At 42.6% G+C, this 22,398-nt stretch overlaps 1 protein-coding gene across 1 annotated transcript in view; it reads right to left on the bottom strand.

Annotated features, from left to right (window-relative positions):
• Positions 1-860: 860 nt before the first annotated feature.
• Positions 861-22,398, bottom strand: part of LOC308670400 (solute carrier organic anion transporter family member 1A2-like) — a gene marked incomplete at both ends in the record, with an annotated part of 30,826 nt that continues 9,288 nt past the window's right edge. The window contains 13 exons of the mRNA XM_081331899.1: positions 861-1,107; positions 2,969-3,086; positions 4,984-5,048; positions 6,883-7,067; positions 9,676-9,841; positions 11,901-12,096; positions 12,240-12,404; positions 14,998-15,231; positions 16,562-16,660; positions 17,628-17,774; positions 17,967-18,076; positions 20,847-20,979; positions 21,705-21,846. Of these exons, the coding sequence (XP_081188025.1) occupies positions 861-1,107; positions 2,969-3,086; positions 4,984-5,048; positions 6,883-7,067; positions 9,676-9,841; positions 11,901-12,096; positions 12,240-12,404; positions 14,998-15,231; positions 16,562-16,660; positions 17,628-17,774; positions 17,967-18,076; positions 20,847-20,979; positions 21,705-21,846 (2,007 nt within the window). The remainder of the gene's footprint in view (positions 1,108-2,968; positions 3,087-4,983; positions 5,049-6,882; positions 7,068-9,675; positions 9,842-11,900; positions 12,097-12,239; positions 12,405-14,997; positions 15,232-16,561; positions 16,661-17,627; positions 17,775-17,966; positions 18,077-20,846; positions 20,980-21,704; positions 21,847-22,398) is intronic.

The raw sequence follows: 22,398 nt of genomic DNA on the forward strand, positions 1-22,398 counted from the left end.
CGACCTCCGTTCATTCCACCGGGACCTGAAGACCTGGCTCTTCGAGCTCTCTGACCCAGGCTGAGAATTTTAATTTTAATTGGGGGCTTTTACTTTTTCAGGGACTGTTGTAATTTTTTTAAATCATTTTTAACTTTTGTATTTCTTGTTTTAATTACCCTGTAAACCACCCTGAGTCCTTCGGGAAAGGGCGGTATACAAATCTAATTAAATAAAAATAAATAAATGATGTTACCTAGTTGGGCAATGAAACATCTGCAAGAAAACAACCAAGCTGAGAGAGCAACAAGGACCCCAATAGACTTTTTTTTTTAGAAATCTGGATTTTATATGTCATTTAGCTTACAAGGACCTGAGTCAAACCATTTTTCTATGCTAGGTCTCTCCCTGGACTCTGAAAGTAAAATGCTGGAACTTTCTTGAAGTTATGGAATTTTGGGTCTGATCAGCTCCTGTCTGGGAAAAGACTTCATTTATGGGATTTTGAGACTGATCGTACAATGAAGTCCCATGTGAAAATAGTGGAAAACTCCATCAGGCTTCATCATATTTTCTTCCATTCCTTTGAAGACATTTTGAAATAACAGAAATAATAATAATAATAATAATAATAATAATAATAATAATAATAATAATAATAATAATAATAATAATAATAATAATAATAAAAAATAATCACACACATACGAACAGAACACCAGCAGATCAGAATTCAGTATTAGAACTTAATATATTTCTTACAACCTTAACAGTAGAAACGTACCAGACTCTGGAGTATTAAATGTGTATATTCCTCAGATATTGTTATGAGAAACACAAATACCTGTATCTCATTGCTTTGGGATACAGGTTTTTTCTCATCAGTCTTTTTTGAGGTCCACATTTTCATTCGCCGTTGTTTCTACTGTCTCTTGCTGTGGGTCTGTACATTTCTGAAAGGCAGCCATTTCCTTCTGCTCTGTTTCTTTAATTTCCTCTTCTTTGGCTTCCAATTCTTGGTCCTGCCCTGCCTGATCCTTGGTCTGTTTCCTTAAAATGAGGAGTATAAACACACATGGGATGTAGGACACCCCTCGGAGAACTGATGGCAATCCAAGGTATAACAATCTAGGAAGACAATTTGAACTGCATTAATACAAGGCAATCCCCAGTCACTAAATCTAGTAGCTCTGTTTAAAGCCACGGATTCCACTTTATTTAAAAGCTTTCAGTTTTAGTGGCGTTTTTTTTTCTCCTTTGTGCTACCACGTATTTGTCATTTCTCCTAAAGTGGAATAAGGTACAGGTAGACGCGGTGGCTCAGTGGGTTAGGACGCTGAGCTTGTCGATTAGAAGGTTGGCAGTTTGGCGGGTAGAATCCCGAGTGCCGTGTAACAGAGTGAGCGCCTGTTACTCGTCCCAGCTTCTGCCAACCTAGCAGTTCGAAAGCACGTAAAAATGCAAGTAGAAAAATAGGGACCACTACGGAGGGAAGGTAACAGCGCTCTGTGCGCCTTTGGTGTCTAGTCATGCCGGCCACATGACCACGGAGACGTCCTCGGACAAGCGCTGGCTCTTCGTCTTTGAAACGGAGATGAGCACCGGCCCCTAGAGTTGGAAACGACTAGCACGCATGTGCGGGGGAACCTTTACCTTTAGTCCTTGACTTATGACCACAACTGAGCCCATGACAGTTGTTGAGTTTTTCCCAACAACTTGGGATCTTTCTTGCCACAGCTGTTAAGGAAATCACTGTAGTTGTTAAGTCAGTAACACGGTTGTTAAGTGAATCTGGCTTCCCCATTGATTTTGTTTGTCAGAGTGTCACAAAAGATGATCGCGTGACCCCAGGAAAGTGAAACCATCATAAATGCATGCTAGTTGTCAAGCATCTCAATTTTGATCATGTGAACGTGGGGAGGCTGCAACTGTCATAAGATGAAAAATGGCCATAAGTCACTCTTTTCACTGCCATTCTAACTTTGGCCACTAAACAAATGGTTATAAGTCAAGGACTGTCTGTACTGCAAAGTGCAATCCTATGCCTTGAACTTTGATATTTATGGATGACTTAGGTAAGAAGGTGGAGATAATATACTTACCTAGTATTCAAATGGTATAAAGCTACATGGAATAGCTACCCAAGACGACAGATATAAAATTCAAAATTATCCTCATAGGTTAGAGCAGGGGACTTCAAACTTGGTCCTTTTATGCCTTGTGGACTTCAACTCCCAGAACTCCTCAGCCAGCATGCCTGGGTGAGGAATTCTGGGAGTTGAAGTCCACAAGTTATAAAAGGGCCAAGTTTGATGACTCCTGGCTTAGAGAGATGGGCTGAAAGGACTGACTAATTGAGAGCGCTTTATATAGGGAAAGGAAATCCATAATTTCCTTTTAATATGATGTCATGTTGCGATATGATATGATTCAATAGGAATAATTTGCTTGGTAATAATATTTGGAAAAACATCCTAGAATAATAGTTGACTGCAAGCTAAATAATGTGTTAGACCAGACATTGAGTAACTGCTTTGTCTTGATATCACACTAATAATTGAATGGAATTCTCTGAATCTGGGAATGAAAAATGAATGTTTCCAAAATATTGCAGAACGAGAACAAACGGACATTTTTGTTACATCAAATGAGCATCAAACGTCTCATTAGTACTCCATCTGAAAGAAGATCAAAGACAGCAAGGACCCCTTGCCTTAAAGCCTTCAATGACATGATTGTTTGTTTGTTTCTTTTATTAAATTTACATAAATGAGAACCAAAGCACAAATGGGCTCTTTCCAAGATTCTGCAGTGTAATCCCTTACTTATTACAGTGTGAATCTGCAAGAATCTTGCTTTCTAGGTAGTGAACCTCTGTGGAGGGACTTGACAGAACGATTCAGTCAGACTAGAACAGACTCAACAAAGAAAGGGAAAGATGAGAGGTGGATTATACGAATCAACAGTGACAACAATCAAATAGTCGTACCTGTATGTGTCACTATCATACATCCGACATGCCCCTATTCCACCACAGGTCTTTGTTCCCCATTTCAAACATGTGCTGTCAATCATAGCTCCAAAATAAATAGGTGATGGGATTCCAGCTACATGGCATATGACATAAAGACAAGAAAAGTCATTTTCAGTTACCAAAGTAGTTTGCTGTTTGTGATATAAAAGTGCTTTCTTGTACTCTATTCTCCTTTTAGATGGGAGCTACTAGCATCAAGAACCAGTTAGTCCTTAAGGCAAGGAGCTAAAAACCAGGAGACGGCGAGCTCTAGTTTTGCCTAAGGCACAAAGCCAGCTGGGTGGCCTCAGGCCAGAAGCTGACTTGTTCCTTTCTGTCAAAAACTGATGTGCAAATGCTCCGAATCAAAAGATTACAAATTCAGAGCAGATATGTCAAGTGTTATGAACTTAAATAAAACATTCAATGCCCTGAATCTGAACTTGGAAGAGAGAAGGTGCATTGTCTTGAAATTTTCTGAGAATAATGAGAACTTAAAGGAAATCCTTGCTCTTTCGTTTTTGTTCAGGGACAGAAACGTACATGGGGTGGCAATCTTTGTTGAGTACTATCTATCATCCATTTCTGAAAAAAGAAATAAAAGAGGATGATGCTTTCCTACTATCATTTCAGAATGAAGCAAGCCCTGCTGGATGAAAAGGTAGTAATAACATGGAGACATGGATCCCAAATGGCAGTAGCATAAAATGAATGCTATTGAACACAGGACTAGCAGTACTTTGAATGTTTCAGGGCATGTGGGATGCTATAGCACCTGTTCGCTATTCCCCAAAACAGCTGATCTTTTTCAGGGATCACATAACATAATCCCAGGCAGGCATGTGTTTAGTTTGCCCATAATACTATCTAAATGCTTTCATGTGCTCCAAAAAAAAACCCCTTCTTTCCTTTGAATCCAAAGTTCTATCCAGTCCTTTTGGGTAAAATAATTCAATCCTCACATTTCCGGAAGACCAGAAGCTTTGTCCATCTTACCTTTTCTAACGGACACCTTAGGTTTAGCTAAACTGTGAGACGTGATTTGGCTTTGTTTGGTTAAAGATGCTGAGCTTGTCAGCTGGAGAATTAACAGCCTGCGTTTGAGACCCTGAGCTCTGTGCAACGGGTGAGCTCCCGTTACTTGCTCCAGCTCCAGCCCACCTAGTAGTTCGAAAGCACGCAAATGCAAGTAGATTAATAGGTAACCCTTTGGTGAGAAGGTAATGCATCTGTGGCACATAGCCATGTTGGCCACATGACCACGGAAATAGTCTTCAGACAACGCTGGCCCCCTCAGCCAAGGAGTGGAGATGAGCATTGTGCCTTAGAATTGGACATGACTGAAAGGGAAACCTTCACCTTTTTATAGGAAGTACAGAGTACAGGGGACGCGGTGGCTGAGTGGGTTAGGATGCTGAGCTTGTCGATCAGAAGATCGGCAGTTTGGCGGGTCGAATCCCGAGTGCCGCATAGCAGAGTGAGCGCCTGTTACTCGTCCCAGCTTCTGCCAACCTAGCAGTTCGAAAGCACGTAAAAATGCAAGTAGAAAAATAGGGACCACTACGTTGGGAAGGTAACAGCGTTCCGTGCGCCTTTGGCGTCTAGTCATGCCGGCCACATGACCACGGAGACATCCTTGGACAAGCGCTGGCTCTTCGGCTTTGAAACGGAGATGAGCCCCTAGAGTCGGAAACGACTAGCACGCATGTGCGAGGGAACCTTTACCTTTTACCTTTTACAGAGTACAGAAACAAAGAGTTGGAAGGGACCTTGGAGGTCTTCTAGTCCAACTCCCTCTTTGAGCAGGAGACCTGATACCCATTCCTTTCCCTCCTCATTCTCCCAGTCGGCTGTTTCACTAACCCTATTGAAGCGCGATCTCAAAAGACACTTTCACGGGACTGCTTCACAACTGCATCCCAAGGGATATGATTTCCTCTTACCTATTCTCTAGCTGTAGAGTGCGGCTTAAAGTAACAACCCTCTCTTACCAAAAACTCTTTCTGACAGGGAGTGGAGACCAACACCAAATGACTTCTCCTCAGGCTTTAGGGACCTGGAGAACAAGAGCAGTTTTGAGAAATGAATCAGAATAGCAATATCACTTAGATTTCCCGGTATATACCGCTTCACAGTGCTTTACAGCCCTCTCTAAGCGGTTTACAGAGTCGGCATATTGTCCCCAATAATCTGGGCCCTCATTTTAACCACCTCGGAAGGATGTTGTGATTCAGGGTCAGCCTGTGGGTTCGGCAGTTGGGTCGGACGACTCAGAGGAGGAGGAGAGGGGTGTTGAAGAGCTTGCTGATGAGAGCCCTCAGCCAGGCCCCTCCCACCTGGTCACGACGGAGACCCAGCTGTGTGAGCCTGACAGCGTGGATGAAGATGACCCACAGCTGGCCCTGTTCAAGGATGCCCGATGCAGGAGGCAATCAATCAGGAGTAAACAGAGGAAGGCAATGGGGCACCTCGGAAGGAGGCAGAGAGAAGCCACGCCCTAAACTGTATAAAAGGGGAATGCATGGGAGGGCTGGTTTGCTGAAGGCAACCGCTTGAAAAGCTCCTGTTTCTTGGTTCGTGTCTTGTTTGTTTTTGTATCAATAAATTTGGCAGGCTTAATTCCAGCCTCTTGCCTTCTTGTAAAAGGGGTTGTCCCTGCCTTTTCTGCAGGGCCAGTAGTAGGCTGGTACAGAACAGATGGGAGGCTGAGTTGGTCAGGATCAAACCCCTGGTTCTGTGGACAGAGTTAGCCTGCAATACTGCATTTTAACCACTGCATCACCACCGCTCATATTTTTGTTGAAAAGCCCTGCTCTAAACGAACTGCTGTAAATCGGGGACTAGCTTTATTCCAGAAATCTTCAATTAAAATTTGTTTGTAACTTTTGTATCTTGGTTTTTTAATTACCCTGTAAACCGCCCTGAGTCCTTCGGGAAAGGGCGGTATATAAATGTAATAAAATAAATAAATAAATAAATAAATAATTCAGTTGCACTTTTTTGTTGATCAGCTCATAATAGAGGTTGGAAGGATGGACAACACATCCTTGAGCTTGCATAATTTTTGGCTGCTTCCAATTTTTCTGCTCCTGGGCGGAAAAGCCCAGTGGCAAACACGAAGCGTGCAAAATCTCCATCATTTGCATAAACCATTTTTCTCCTAAGTGGGCAGATTCTTTCACTGACCTGCCAAAATCTGCTCTAAACTGTCCCTCTGATCCATGACCCAGCTAAACAGTTAGATTCATTTTTCTAATCCAAACCCAGAGCAGAACACAGAATAAACATAGAATAAATACAGAATACAGTATACAGACTAAAGAATAACAGAGTTGGAAGGGACCTTGGAGGTCTTCTAGTCCAACCCCCTGCTCAGGCAGGAAATCCTATACCATTTCGGACAAATGGCTGTCCAATCTCTTCTTAAAAACTTCCAGTGTTGGAGCATTCACAACTTCTGGAGGCAAGTCGTTCCACTGGTCAATTGTTCTCAGGTCGCTGAACTTGTCGATCAGAAGGTCGGCAGTTTGGCGGGTTGAATCCTGAGTGCCGCATAACAGAGTGAGCACCTGTTACCTGTCCCAGCTTCTGCCAACCTAGCAGTTCAAAAGCACGTAAAAATGCAAGTAGAAAAATAGGGACCACTACGGTGGGAAGGTAACAGCGTTCTGTGTGCCTTTGGTGTCTAGTCATGCCGGCCACATGACCACGGAGACGTCCTCGGACAAGCGCTGGCTCTTCGGCTTTGAAATGGAGATAAGCACCGGCCCCTAGAGTTGGAAACGACTAGCACGCATGTGCGGGGGAACCTTTACCTTTTTTTTAACAGGAAATAGCTCCTTAATTCTCTTAATTTTTTAAACAGGGTTTGCCCTTCCCCCTTTTCTTACCTTATGAGAACCATGTAACCTGGCATGGCTCCAAACGAATAAATCAAACAGCAGATTAAGGATAAAATTAAGAAATAATTCAGCATTGTGTCACACATCTTCCCTCTGTGGCACTGTCCTGGCAGTGCCGAACCATTCCCCAATAGAAATCCCGGTGCCGAAATGCAGGAGCAGTTTGAAAGGACCTGTTAAAATATCAGTAGAAACAATTTAAGGCTGCATGCATCTTGAGTGGCTTGCTCTTAACCTCCAGTGGAGACTGTTGGTGGCATTATAGTCTCGAGTGCAACAACTCAGTCCTCAACTTATGACCACAAGTGAGCCCAAAATTTCTGTGGCTAAGCAAGATAGCTGTTGAGCTTTGCCCCGTTTTACAACCTTTCTTGCCCCAGTTGTAAAACGAGTCACTGCAGTTGTTACCTTAGTCACACAGCTGCTAAGCGAATCGGTCTTTCCCACTGACTTTGCTTGTAAGAAGGTCACAAAAGGGGATGGCGTGACCAACGTGGGATGCTGCAACCATTATAAACGTGATCAGGTTGCCAAGCGTCTGAATTCTGATTATGTGACCACGAGGACGCTGCAACAGTCGTAAATGGGAAAAATGGTCCCAAGTCGCTATTTGCAGTGCTGTTGTAACTTTGAATGATCACTAAATGAACAATGGTAAGTCGAGGACTACCTGTATATACAAATATCCACTGATCTGAGGGTGAAGATTCGTTCTCTGAGCTTGTGGGCTGGTTTCCGAACGTTTCATTACCAGCGTAGGTAACCTCTTCAGTGGAATTTAGTGGCTGTCGGTGTTCTTCTGTTTATAAGGGCTTCGGGGGTGGGTGTGTCAAGTGGAGGTCTGTGATGAGAAGAAACCTTCACCCACATCCTACACCCGAGCTACAAATATTTGCCACTATCCACTGATATATCCCAGTCATCTACTAAAGATCTTTATCTTGGTGGAGCCTTGGTGGAGCAGTGGGCTAATGCCTCCTTAAGTAATACCAGCTGCCTGCAATTAGTGCAGGTTCGAGTCCCACCAGGCTCAAGGTTGACTCAGCCTTCCATCCTTCCGAGGTAGGTAAAATGAGGACCCAGATTGTTGGGGGCAATTAAGCTGACTTTGTAATAATGCCGCTTGGGGGGGGCGGTGAAAGCCCTAATAAAGCAGGCATATACATAGAATGAAGGCTATTGCTAAGCACATTGATTTGTGCTTAGATTGTAAGCCGCCCTGAGTCTTCGGAGAAGGGCGGGATATAAATGGGATTAAAAAAAGAAAATCTCCAAAGAACTATTTCCACCATTCTTCCAAAGGGTAAAAGACTCAAAGCTAAAATGACTTTGGGGCTTAAATCATGGCATGGTGAAGAAGCTGCTACTCAAAAGGCAACTAAAAAGGACCCTCACCCACCAGTTTTCCAGGATGGGGAAAAATAGTACCCCTTCCTGACTAGATCCTATAGGAGAAGAACAGATTATCCCAAAGGTAACAAGGGCGCAATCCATACTGAAGTTTGGAGATGACTATCAACATCTTGAATTGGGTCTGGAAGTCAACCAGCAATCAGTGCTGCTCCTTCAACACAAGGGTTATTCTATTCAGCTGGTACTTCTTAGTTCAGGGCTTTTCAACCACTGGTACGGGTACCACCTGTGGTACATTGGCATCTGGCAGGTGGTACGCGACCATCCTAGAAAAGTGGTAGCGGGGGAGGGGAATGAGCTGAACCGGTGGCAGCACCGCACAAGCCTGAGCGAGAGATGGCTGGAGCTGCAGGGCTGTCAGGGCTCAGCGGAAGCACCAGGATCAGCGCTTCTTTGGGGTTGTCAGGGCTCAGCAGAAGCACCAGGATCAGCGCCAGGCTCCAGCTAGAGCTTGGCACTGATCCCAGTGCTTCTGCTGAGCCCAGAAGAGCCGATCAGCTGGAATGTTGCAGCATCTCCAGGGTCTTGTGGTTTACATTCAGATGCTTGGCAACTGATTCATATTTATGACGGTCACAGTGTCCCAGGGTCATGTGAAGTGACCAAAACCTGCTGCAACCACCCAGCAGAGGGGGTGGGGAATAAAACCCAAACAACACCCCACCCCACCCCTGCTGCCATTCCTCAACAGAAATGCTCACAACAATGAAAACCTCGGACAGGAGGAAGAGTGCCGCTGGGCAGACAGGCAGGTGTCTTGCTCGGCTGTGGCGGCACTTTTTTCAGTGCCATTGTAACTTCGAACAGTCAGTAAGCAAACTGTTGTAAGTCGAGAACTACCTGTACTTCATCACTTTTTCCCTTTTTTTGGGGTCATCAAGTTTTTTGACACCTTGCTAGGCGACTGGTGGTACTCGGATGTTGTCATATCCTAAAAGTGGTACAATGGGTGAAAAGGTTGAAAAGCCCTGTCTTAGTTCCCTTCCTCTTTCCTTCTTACATGATGCTTCTACTCTCTCTGAGGGTCTTCTGTTACTGCTGTTCACTGGACCTTTGCACCAGGGAATGTTAAGAATATTCTAAAGGCTGTCCACCCAAGCTCTTGCTAGAGTCTACAGCAGGGGTGTCCAACTTTGACATCTTTAAGACTTGTGGACTTCAGTTCCCAGAATTCCCCAGCCAGCATGACTGGCTGGGGAATTCTGGGAATTGAAGTCCACAAGTCTTAAAGTTGTCAAGTTTGGACATCCCTGGTCTACAGGAACTGCATCAAACACCTTGCCTACTGTATCCAAAGCAAGGGGATTGCTGCCAAGCTACAGCCATTTGTGTTGGTTGAGGCTGCTTGAAATCTGTGGTATGCCTTACTGTGTTTTTCCCAGTTCCGTTGGCTATGCCACATCCAGCGAGACAAGATGAAACATATGTAATTCCGTTCTCTCCGCAAACAGGGTCCCACATCTTTGTAGAGCAATTGCAGTGACGGTTACAGTCAGCGTACAAGTATGCATCTGTGTAGGACAGCTGATCTATCCTGAAAAACATACACCAAGTTGAACAAAACACACAGGCAATAGAACGGAAGGAAAAAAAACTCTTGGAAACGAGGAGCTCGGTGGCTTTGCTCGGTGCCAGCGTCACCGCATCACATCTGTTCGATGGAGATTTAGAGAATTATAATATGAATTGATTAAGCAAATCCAGTGCTCATATCAGATTGGATGACCCACTTTGTGGAAGACTATCTTTCATCTTGAATAGGGAAATTCAACTGAATGGATTACGTTTAACAATTCACATTGACTGCTTGACTTAGAACGTCAAATCAGTCCATTTTTCTGAATCGGACCAATTTGATGAGTTGGCTTGGACACAATTTGCAATAACTTCTTTCAAGCAACAGAGCAGCTTAAACAAAGAATAAACAAATAAACCTATAAGAATAAGAAGCTCTTTCACTAAGTGTGTACTGTACTAGACAAGCAGAAGTCTTCAAATACTGGGAAAAGTTTGGAGATAACCATAGCACCTCATAAAATCCTTTCCATGTATTTAATAGGAGATGTCACGAGGAACACTTAAGTAGACGTCCCATCAATTTCTGCTAAAAAGCATTGTAGCTGGGAATGACACAAGTCAGATTAGCTAGTAAAGAGTTTCTCTCTTTCCAAATAACGAGTGGGAAAAACAGAGCAGAGTAAACCAATAATAAGAGGCTGCTCTTTCTATTCTGTGTTTGTGCATTTGGGGCAGGATTAATGCAAAGCTGCCTGCTAGATGTCTCCTCAAAAATAGGTCTAAATTCTCTTATTCCTAGAAGTTAAGCCTTGGGTGAGCAATCTGGGCCTTTAAAATTAATCTGGCCACTAGATGGCGGTAAAGAACTAGATGAATTTGTAATTGCTTTCTTACCCTCTAATGGTCATCTAGAGTTTTGCAGCCTATATATGTTCACCCTAATTAAGCCACACCTAGGGGAAACTTGAAAATTAAGGGAGCTTCAGTGTATTTGATAGAATGCCAAAGGTTATGATAGGAATCAGGTACAAAATAGAGGCTTTGGGGAAGTGAATGAAGATACAAGATTAGGATGAAGATCCAACCTAACGTGATGGCAAATATAATCAGTCAATCAAATTAGGGACACACTCTTGCAGTTCTGTGAGGTCCTTGGTGCTCTCAGAACGGGGTGTGCTTTTTTGGAAAAGGTTTCATTACCCAACTAGATAACAGTATCAATGCTAGAAGGAAGCAAAGCCCACTCCTTTCCAGCACTGATGATGTTACCTATTTTGGCAATGAAACGTCTGCAAGAAAACCACCAAGCTCAGATAGCACCAAGGACACCATAGTTCAACCCTGAGCTACAAATAATCTCTTCTATCTTGTAGATCTTTTGGCATTAACATTCTTTGTGATGGCCTTCTTCATCTTCATTTCCATGCCAAAACCTGGCAGACTGAATAAATGAATAATAGAATAACAGTTGGAAGGGACCTTGGAGGTCTTCCAGTTCAACCTCTGCTCAGGCAGGAAACCCTATACCATTTCAGACAAATGGTTGTCTAGTCTCTTCTTAAAAATCTCCAGTGTTGGAGCACCCACAACTTCTGGAGGCAAGCCATTCCACTGATTAATTGTTCTCACTGTCAGGAAATTTCTCCTTAGTTCTAAGTTTCTTCTCTCCTTGATTAGTTTCCATCCATTGCTTCTTATCCTGCCTTCGGGCGCTTTGGAGAATAGCTTGACTCCCTCTTCTTTGTGGCAACCCCTGAGATATTGGAACACTGCTATCATGTCCCCCCTAGTCCTTCTCTTTATTAAACTGGACATACCCAATTCCAGCAACTGTTCCTTATTGCTTCTTGTCCTGCCTTCAGGTGTTTTGGAAAATAGGTTGACCCCCTCTTCTTTGTGGCAGCCCCTTACATGCTGGAACACTGCTATCATATCACCCTAGTCCTTGAAGGAGACACACCTTGTGCCTTTCAAATTCATGAACGAAACAAATTATTATTGAGAGATAACTCCAAATCCAGATAACTATTTCTACTACGAAGCAACCTGGAATAAGGGCTGGATCAGGTACATACCCTTCATAAGAGACACTTAAACCAGCCACAGAAGAGTTCTTGCAGTTCATAGCAAAAGCAGAATAATAGATGAGATATTCAATTAAGGAACTCCAAAACGCTATGTGGGCAGCTTGATATATGTTTATCTTGAACTTCTTCATCATCAGGCCTCCAAAAAAATACCCAGCACATATGATTGGTAAATTGTATACACCTAGAATAAGAGACAGTGAAAATCAGGTTTTTGATACCTCAAGATCTTCTCACCATTTCTGTTGATGCCTGTGTTTTTACACTCATACTCAACCACACTCATACTCAGCCACCTGCATTCTCACGTACATATGTTCAGTTTACCTATGTAGAAAATGGCGTCTGATGCAGAGATTCCATACTGTTGCTCCAAGTATTTGGGCATAAAAGTAATCATCCCGATCCAAGCACTGAATTGAAGTACAGTAATACAAAGGAAAAGCATGTAAACCCGATTGTGAAGCAGACTCTTCAGGTAGGGAACAAAATCTGGAAACCAAACCAAAGAAAAGGATCTCAGCCGCTTTGCAGTCTTTGGTTCCAATGGAAGTTTTGCTTGGAGGACCTACACTTTCTCTGCCTTGTGCACATAGGGATCAACTTGGTCTAGTGGTTAAAGCAATCGCTCACAACTGCTCGAAGTTACAACAGACTCCCCGAAAAGGTACTTACAGCCCAGTTCTGAAGGTCCAAAGGCTGGTTCCCCCCATGGTCACATGACTGCATTTTGGGTGCTTGGCAACCAGCCCGCATTTACAGCCATTTGCAGCATCTTTTGGTCACATGATTACAATTTACAATCTTTACTTCCAGTTTTTGGTGAAAACATCCCATAGCAAACAATGGGTTCCTTTAATGACTGCAGCACTTAATGACTGTGGCAATTGCTGTATGACCACAACATCTGCCAGTGGCGTAGCGTGGGTTGTCAGCACCCGGGGCAAGGCAACCGGAAGCGGAAATAGAGGGGCGGGTGGGCGGTGGCGTCACGGCACCGCCAAAAAGACGCGCCCCGCAGCGGCGTAGACTTTCCAAGAAGAGTCGCGCGCAATGCGGGATGCTTCTGGGTCCCTCTCGAGGGCGGCTGGGCGGGGCTCCAACCTGCAAGAGCTGCTGCATTCAAGCTCGCACGTGAGCCCCGCTAAATAAAGCCACGCATGCGCATGAAGCTAGGCCGGCCGGCCGGCGGGTCCGTCTTCGCTCGGCCAAGCCTGCCGGGGCGCCTGCGGGGCGCTTGCGGTTGGCCTGAGCCTGGGCGGAGAGTTGGGCGCTTCTATTTATTTTATTCAGTTTATGTGGCCGCCCATCTCACCTGCCAGACTCATTTCGCTTTGCAAGAAAGAGCAGCTCGAGAGCGGAGCCAAGCCAACTCTGTGCAGCCCTTGGGGCTCCCTGAGCAGCTCAGTGCGAGCGCGCCCCCCCAGATGTTGCGCCCAGTGCGGCCGGCCCCCCCTGCACCCCCCATGCTACGCCACTGACATCTGCTTAACAACAGCTGCAAAAAAAAAAAGTCATAAAATTGGGCCTGGTTATATGTGATGACAAGGGACGCGGTGGCTCAGTGGGTTAGGACGCTGAGCTTGTCGATCGGAAGGTCGGCAGTTTGGCGGGTCGAATCCCGAGTGCCGCGTAACAGAGTGAGCGCCTGTTACTCGTCCCAGCTTCTGCCAACCTAGCAGTTCGAAAGCACGTAAAAATGCAAGTAGAAAAATAGGGACCACTACGGTGGGAAGGTAACAGCGTTCCGTGCGCCTTTGGCGTCTAGTCATGCCGGCCACATGACCACGGAGATGTCCTCGGACAAGCGCTGGCTCTTCGGCTTTGAAATGGAGATGAGCACCGGCCCCTAGAGTCGGAAACGACTAGCACGCATGTGCGGGGGAACCTTTACCTTTACCTATATGTGATGACCCACTTTAGAACCATCATTAGTTACAACCTTAATGGACAGTCTCCATTGTGGTCATATTTTGAGGACCTAGGGGTTGAGATCAAACCCATTGACTTCTGTAGATTGGTGTGAACATGCATCTCCTCCTCATGGTCACTGGACACTGTTCTGCAAGACCACTCTGCTTTGGTTACTGCAAGAGTCCAGCTTCCTAATGCTATGCTCTCCCTGTACACACCAAGTCTCCAAGCTGACCCCCATTTTGACAATGGATCAGTCCAAATAGTAACCGGGGTGGGAGAAGGAAGATGGGAACTGCAAGGTGAACTGGAAGAGAGTCAGTTCTCCTCAAAGTTGCCCCATAGACCCGCTCTACCTGTGCTTGATAACAGATGTTCAGGCTGCTTCTCAAAATGGCTTGACTAGCAACAGAAACAATCAACCCATGATAAAAACACCTTTAAAGGAAAAAAATGAGGCAAGAAGCCTAAAAGTAGAGGTGGTTCTCTTCAAGTCATCTCATCTGGAGAAGTAAAAAAAAAGGCACTTTTTTTTCCTGGACTGACAGCTTTTCTACCTGGGAGACCGTTTTGTAGGCTAGGAGTGGCTTCCGATAAATGTCTCAGAAACACACCAGCTATCTAGCACTGAAGGTAACTACCGTAACCATGGCTGGTAGTTGAGTCCTGGCAACTGGATTTTTTTTTCTTGTTGGTTCAAAACGTTTTGCTGCTTATTCAAGCAGTGAAACATTCTGAATCAGTAAGAAAAAAAAATCCAATTGCCTGGACTCAACTTCCAGACAATTCTACGTGGACAACTGAGAATCTTCATCAGCATACCCTAAACCAGGGGTAGGCAACCTTGGCTCTTTTATGACTCATGGACTTCAACTCCCAGAATTCCTGAGCCAGCATAGCTGGCTCAGGAATTCTGGGAGTTGAAGTCCATGAGTCATAAAAGAGCCGAGGTTGCCTACCGCTGCCCTAAACCATGACTGGAATTCTTCCAGCTATAGAAGTCTTGGCAAATTTAACTTATTATTAAATGATTTAAAGAGTTTCAGTCAAGAAAAGCCCATCATCTTCATTTTTTTAAAAAAACAAGAAACTTGGTCCACGGTTGTATATTTGTTATTGTCTGGGATTTTAAGGATAATGTGTTTTGGCTTTTGTTTTGTGTTTTGCTCACCCTTGTAAAGTTCACGCAACTTTATTTTTGCCTGGCCTGTGTTTTCTGCTTGCAAGAGGGATGTGTTTCTCTTGGCTGTTACTTCGATGTTGTTTTCTTCCCCTTCTTTTATCAGAGTCTTGGGCAAGAAGCAGAAAAGGATTGCAACAAGGAAATTCACAAAGGCACATACTAGAACTCCCAGCCACCAAGCACCGACCCAACGGGCATCCGTGAGGTTTATGGTCACCTCCTCTGGTGAGAAAGGAAGATTAAGAATCATTCATTAGGCTTAGAGGCTGGGTGGGTGCATTTATAAAGAGAGGGAAGGCAGGGAAAACAGAGAGAGAATGTCTTCATTCTTTATTAATTTTTATCTTCGGCACAGAGCTCCCACTTTGTAAACATACATTCCACTTTCTTTCTCTCTTTTAAGTCATTTTTGTGATCACAGTTTCTCTGCAAATGCATTAGACTGAGGAAAGGCTTCATCCTTTCCCAGCTGCATTGTGGGGGGAAGTGGCCCCTGGTGGAATATGGAGAAGATAGCACCACGCTGGGAAACTTCTAGTTGTGTGAACTTCAGCTCCCAGAATTCTCAGCAAAGGCCAAACTGGTTGGGAAGTTGTGGGAGTTCATGTCCCTACATCTGGAAGTTGCTAAGAATGAGAAACTTGGCTTTATGTTTCCCATACTTAACTTGGTTAACCTTAACATGGCTTCAGATGAAATAAACGGCAGCTTGCAAAGAAATTATGCCGTTTAACAAAAATTGGTCAGAAAAAGTGCTACTGATTTTTGCTGCCATAGGTTAATACTGATTCCCTCCTGCAATGGCTCTGTACTATGAGAGAGATGGGGGGAGAGAGAGAGAGGGAGGGAGGGAGAGAGAGAGAGAAGGAGGGAGGGAAGGAGAGAGGGAGAGAGAGAAAGAGAAGAGTGAATGGATAGATGGAGGATAAATAGATAGATAGATAGATAGATAGATAGATAGATAGATAGATAGATAGAGATAGATAGATAGATAGATAGATAGATAGATAGATAGATAGATAGATAGATAGATAGATAGATAGACAGACTGATAGATAGATAGATAGATAGATAGATAGATAGATAGATAGATAGATAGATAGATAGATAGATAGATAGATAGATAAAGATAGACAGACAGACAGACACACAAAATATGTAGTTATGTAGCATTTCCATATACCAGTGTGATAACCTGCTGCTCTCCAGAATGTTTAGGGGGAACATCAACTCTTATCATTTCTAGCCAACATGGAAAGAATTAAGTTTGGGGTTCAAAATATCAGGAAAGCCAACCTGGAAGATCAAAATCACCCATTTTCAGTGTCATGATGTCACTGTGCAAGGTCAGTGATGGATCCATGATGATTCATGTTGACCTTAATAATCAGGCCACTACATTTCCATTCATGACAAAGCAAAGTGAAAATAGTCACTTTAACAACTGGTATTAAGACGCCCAAACTCCAAAAATAGAAAATTCAGAATGACATGCAGGGAATTGTTTTTCCAGGGATTAAAGCTTACAGATTTTGTTGGCCAATTGTCTTACCCAGGTTTATGAATCCAATATCCACGTACAACTTGGCACAATAGGAGCCAATCATTAAACCAAGTAAAGGACCCAAGACGGTTGCTATTTGTAGACAGCCTAAAGGAGTAGAAAAGATTCAAACATGTTAAAAGAGTTAAATCCATATATGTCCACAAGCAGCCGAGCTGACATTGCAATGTCAGAACACATTTTTCCATGTTCTAACAAAGTATCTAGATTCTACAGGCACTCAGGTAATTGTGTGCTGCTTGAAGGAGCGGTAGATATTTAACTGGGTTAGTACTGATTGGATTATATATAAGATACTGGATTCTGGAAATACATTAATTTAATTGCAGGTAGTCCTTCAGTTACATCCATTCATTTAGTGACTGTATAAAGTTACAGCAGTGTTGAAAAAAATTGACTGCTGACTGGTACTTGAAGTTATGGCCATTGCCGCATCCTCATGGTCACATGATAATGATCCGGGTATGTGGCAAACAGCTGACACCTAGCCATGCAACCATCCACAGTCAGGCAATGCCACAGCAACAACTCCCATCCATCTGTACTCTGTAGCACTCATCCACCACCCACCTACCTGTGAGCCACCTAAGGAAAGTCTCACCATGACCAGGACTTACGATTTCCTTCCAGCTTCCCCATTGTCTTTGCTTATTGGGAGCGGCAGGAAGTCAAATTCAGGAATCACATGAGGTCCTGCTTAATGAAACCACGATTATTGCTTAACAATGGCAATTGGGATCGTTGTCGATAAGTGATGTAGTAATGTGACATCACACTTTATGACTGCATCACTTAACAATGGAAATTCCAGTTCCAACTGCCGTCATAACTCAAGGACTACCTGTATAAAATAAATTGTATTTCCCTCTGAGCACTGTGATTGCACTGGAAATGTATTACTTCTGATGTAACTAAAAGGAAAATCACAGCATCCTTTGTTGGCTGAGACTGCCGCGAGTTGTGATTCAGCAGTACACATGTCTTCCTCCTGGGTTAGAAAAGCCTTTAAAAAAAGGCTTTTTAAAAGATGACATTTGGGCTTTTGCAGGCTTACCTATGTAGAATGGAGAATTTTCTGGTCTTGCAAAATCTTCTAGATAGGAGATGCCTAAAGGTGCGATGGGAGTTTCACCTATTCCTCGTATGATGTTTCCTATCAGTACAGACACCCACATCAAAGATCCCTCTTGATTCTCACATTCTAAAAAGGGCAAGGATAAGCAGAAACAATAAACCAAGAACTCCATGAGAAGGATGTTCATAGAGGTAAAACTGCTGATGCTTTTCATTGGTCAGTAAGGAAATAGGTGTGTATCAGCAAGGAAAATTATGTGTGAATGCCCATGGATAAATAATGCAGAGGGAGCTAAATGGACCCAAAGGGGAACTTTACCTTTTGAAGTTAACGGGTCAGGTTTGAATATGTCACTTTGATTTGCAAGGCAAACTGCCATACTTGAAGAAGCATTTTCAGAAGAGGAAGCAGAGTTTTCATACTGATACCTGTGAATCAAAATAAATGGTATAAAATAACACTAAGGTGTGTTCATTCTTTCCATGTGAGTAGGGGAGCCCATGGGCAAGCTTTAGTAGATACATTCACAATGTCACTTGTTCATTCATCTATTAAACAGAATTCGGTGGAACATATTCACAATCCGTGAAGATTGATTTTAACAGTAGCCCTGCAAGTGACTAACATTTCTTAAGGGAGCATGGATAACCACAGAGAACAAATATGAAGAACTCAAAATACATTATTTTGCATCTTTTGCACATCATGATATTATATCATCATGACTTGCACTGGATGCCTTTGGGGGAATGAATGTGAATCTGTCTATAAAAGGAAATATTGGTACTTACTGCTTGGATTGGCTTTCTGATCCTCTCAAAGGTGAAATATTTACTGAATTATTTATTCCTCCAAATCCATGTTTACAAAATGCACAAGCAATAGAACATAGTCAGACTAGAGCCTTGGATTTTAAGAGAGCAAATTTCAATAAACTTAGAGAGACCTTGGGAAGGATTCCATGGATGAGAATCCTCAAGGGGAAAACAACTGAAGAAGCTTGGGAAATTTTGAAAAGTGAGATTATAAAAGCCCAGTTTAGCACAATACCAACAAAGAAGAAAAATAACAGTTCTCAAAAGAAACCAGCATGGCTGCATAAAGAACTATTTGATAAACTGAAAGATAAAAAGGACAAGTATAAAAAGTGGAAAGAGGGGCACATAACTAAGGCAGAATATCAGCAAATAGCCCGATCCTGCAAAGATGAAGTGAGGAAAGCTAAGGCTCAAAATGAACAAAGGCTTGCGACAAAAGTAAAAAATAACAAAAAAAGCTTCTTTCAACATGTATAAAACAAGAAAAAAGTTAAGGAAATGATTGGTCTATTAATGGGGGAAAGTGGCAAGATGGTGACAAGCAACAGGGAGAATGCAGAACTACTTGCTTTTTGCATCCGTTTTTACACAAAGGGAAAAAACAGTCCAACCTATCAAAAACAGTACTGTAAAAAACAGCTTAGAAGCACAAGATACACAAGAAAATTGTGAGTACCTGTCTACCCTAGACAAGTTCAAATCACCAGGACCAGATAGACTACACCCCAAGGTCCTGAAGGAACAGGCAGACGTGATCTCAGAACCAATGAACTATATCTTTCAAACTTCCTGGAGCACTGGGGAACTACCAGAGGACTGGAAAAGAGCTGATGTAGTTCCCATCTTCAAAACAGGGGAAAAAAGGGATCCAGGAAACTACAGACTATCAGCCTGACCTCAATACCTGGGAAGATTCTGGAAAAGATAGTCAAGCAATGAATCAGCGAACAACTAGAGGCAAACAAAGTCATTACCAAAAGCCAACGTGAGTTTGTGAAAAACAGATCATGCCAGACAAATTTGCAGACAACACCAAGCTGGGAGGAATAGCCAACGCCCCAGAAAGTAGGCTTGAGATACAGAAGGATCTTGACAGACTTGAACATTGGGTGCTACCTAACAAAATGAAATTCAATGGTGAAAAAAGGTTCTACATTTAGGCAAAAAACCCCAAATGCACAGGTATACTATAAATGGTACTTTGCTCGATAGTAGTAACTGTGAGAGGGATCTCGGAGTCCTAGTGTATAATCACTTAAATATGAGCCAGCAGTGTGCTGCAGCTGCCAAAAAAGCCAACCCAGTGCTAGTCTGCATTAACAGAGGGCTAGAATCAAGAACACATGAAGTGTTAATACCACTTTACAATGCCTTGGTAAGGCCACCCTTGGAATATTGCACCCAGTTTTGGTCACCATGATGTAAAAAAGATGTTGAGACTCTAGAAATAGTACAGAGAAGAGCAATGAAGATGAACAGGGGACTGGAGGCTAAAACATATAAAGAACAGTTGCTGGAATTGGGTCTGTCTAGTTTAATGAAGAGAAGGGTGAGGGGGGACATGATAGCAGCGTTCCAATATCTCAGGGGCTGCCACAAAGAAGACGGTGTCAAGCTATTCTCCAAAGCACCTGAAGGTAGGACAAGAAGTAATGGATGGAAACTAATCAAAGAGAGAAACAACCTAGAACTAAGGAGAAATTTCCTGACAGTTAGAACAATTAACCAGTGGAACAACCTGCCTCCAGAAGTGGTGAATGCTCCAACACTGGAAGTTTTTAAGAAGAGACTGGACAGCCATTTGTCTGAAATGGTATAGGGTTTTCTGCTGAGCAAGGGGTTGGACTAGATGACCTCCAAAGTTCCTTCCAACTCCATTACTACTACTACTACTACTACTACTACTACTACTACTACTACTACTATTAAAATTAGCAATCCAAAACAAGAATGAATGAGGGTCATCAGTTTTGGGGATGTGGGAGAAGGAGGGGGAGAAGAGAAACCATGCATTTCAATGACGTGACACAAACCACACAGCTGACATACATCAGGATGCAAGTATGGAAGGCTACATTTGGTGCTGTGGCGACACGATGTACATTTTGTCATTGTCACATTGTATTTACAATGGTTGCAGCCTCCCAGGGTCATGTGACCTTCCCAACCAAGTCAATGGGGGAAGCTGGGTTTACTTAATGACCGTGTGATTCACTTAACAACTGCAGGGATTCACTTAACAACCATGGGGGGAAAAAGGCCATAAAATCAGGCAGAGGTCCCTCAACAACCACCTTGTTAGCAATGAAAATTCTGTTTCCAACTGGGGTGGTAAGTTGAGAACCAGCCACATGAGAATTTGATAAGATTAGGAACTTACCTCCCCATTAGAAAATGAGGCAGGGCTATGAAAACACAGCCCAAGCCCATGGCTGCACATCCGAGCCCAATCATGCGTGGCCTGTGAAGTTTTGCTCCCAAGTAACTCACAAAGACGATCACCAGCAGATCCCCTGTAGAAATCAACTAGGCTCAGTGCGAAAAAGGAATTCCTTCCTTCCTAAGTTTTCATTCTTCCTTTCTAATAATCTTCTATTAGAATAGGCTTATCATGCCGATGTTTGGTATAACCAATATTAAATGCCACGTAAAATTTAAATAAATGTACTTATTTGTTAGGATACTAAATCTAGAATCTGGAACAGTAAAATTGTACACTGGGCCAAGAATACACGGTTGTTGTTGATTGGTTGGAGAAGGCTGGCTCCTGCATGAGGCAATCTGCGCTATGATTGGTTGCTCTGGGGGTAAAGGGGGAGTTTCCGTTTCCCTCCCGACTTTTTCTTCTGTATGCTCGGTGTGCTGGTTGAGTTTTACCTCATGATGTTCCTGTGCACCTGACTATCTTGTCTGCTATAAATACAAATGATAAACATATTTATTTACTGTATGTCAAACTACAAACTAAATATAAAGGATAAACATATTTATTTATATCAAACTACAAACTAAATATAAAGGATAAACATATTTATTTATATCAAACTACAAACTAAATATAAATGACAAACACATTTATTTATATCACACTACAAAGTAAATATAAAGGATAAACATATTTATTTATATAAAACTACCAAGTGTGTGTCAGCTTGTCTGACTTCATTTGAACAGCTGCTGCGCAATTCCCTGACATTATCTGTTACAAACCATTCAACGGGTTCATCTATGTGCCTACCCATTTCGAAGGCTCCATTGATAATTCCAACCAGATAGGCAGGGATGTTGAAACGCCTTTCGATCTGAGTCAGCATGCTGTTTACGTACGCCCCAGTCATAGTCTTGGTCAGATAGGCTAAATATAACATTATCAAAAATATCTAGAAGGAAACGAGGACAATCAATAGGGAATTAAAGGCATCAAATTCACTGGCACGTAGAGGGTAAAATATGGGGTTGAGACAAAAATAAAGTTCTGTTTCCCACTCAATGGATTTGAGCTGGGAACTATCTCTTTTTTTAAAAAAAAAATCAACTTTATGAAGTTTCAAGGAGAGATAAAATACAAAATAACAGAAAAAAAAAGAAAATTAGGGGGAAAAGGGCATGAAAAGGGAGAAAAAAAGAAAAAAAATTAACAGCACAAATAAATAATAAAGTAGCCTCTTACTCTATATTAAACAAAAGTACAAAAACAAAAACAAAAACAATATAAAATGGATCAATTAGACAATAAAAATAACATTAGAATTATTTATATAACAAAATAACCTCTTACTGTGAGTTTAAGCATAAACATAAAAGAATATACAGCATACATGTCTAATGGTGGCAATAAAAATTCACAATATTTCTATAAGCATAACAAATCTAATTATCAAATCCTAACATCTAAACTTCATTTTTATCTTTCTCAAGCAAGAAGTCCAAAG

Source organism: Vipera berus (assembly GCF_964194415.1).
Source record: "Vipera berus genome assembly, chromosome: 6".
Lineage (NCBI taxonomy): Eukaryota > Metazoa > Chordata > Lepidosauria > Squamata > Viperidae > Vipera > Vipera berus.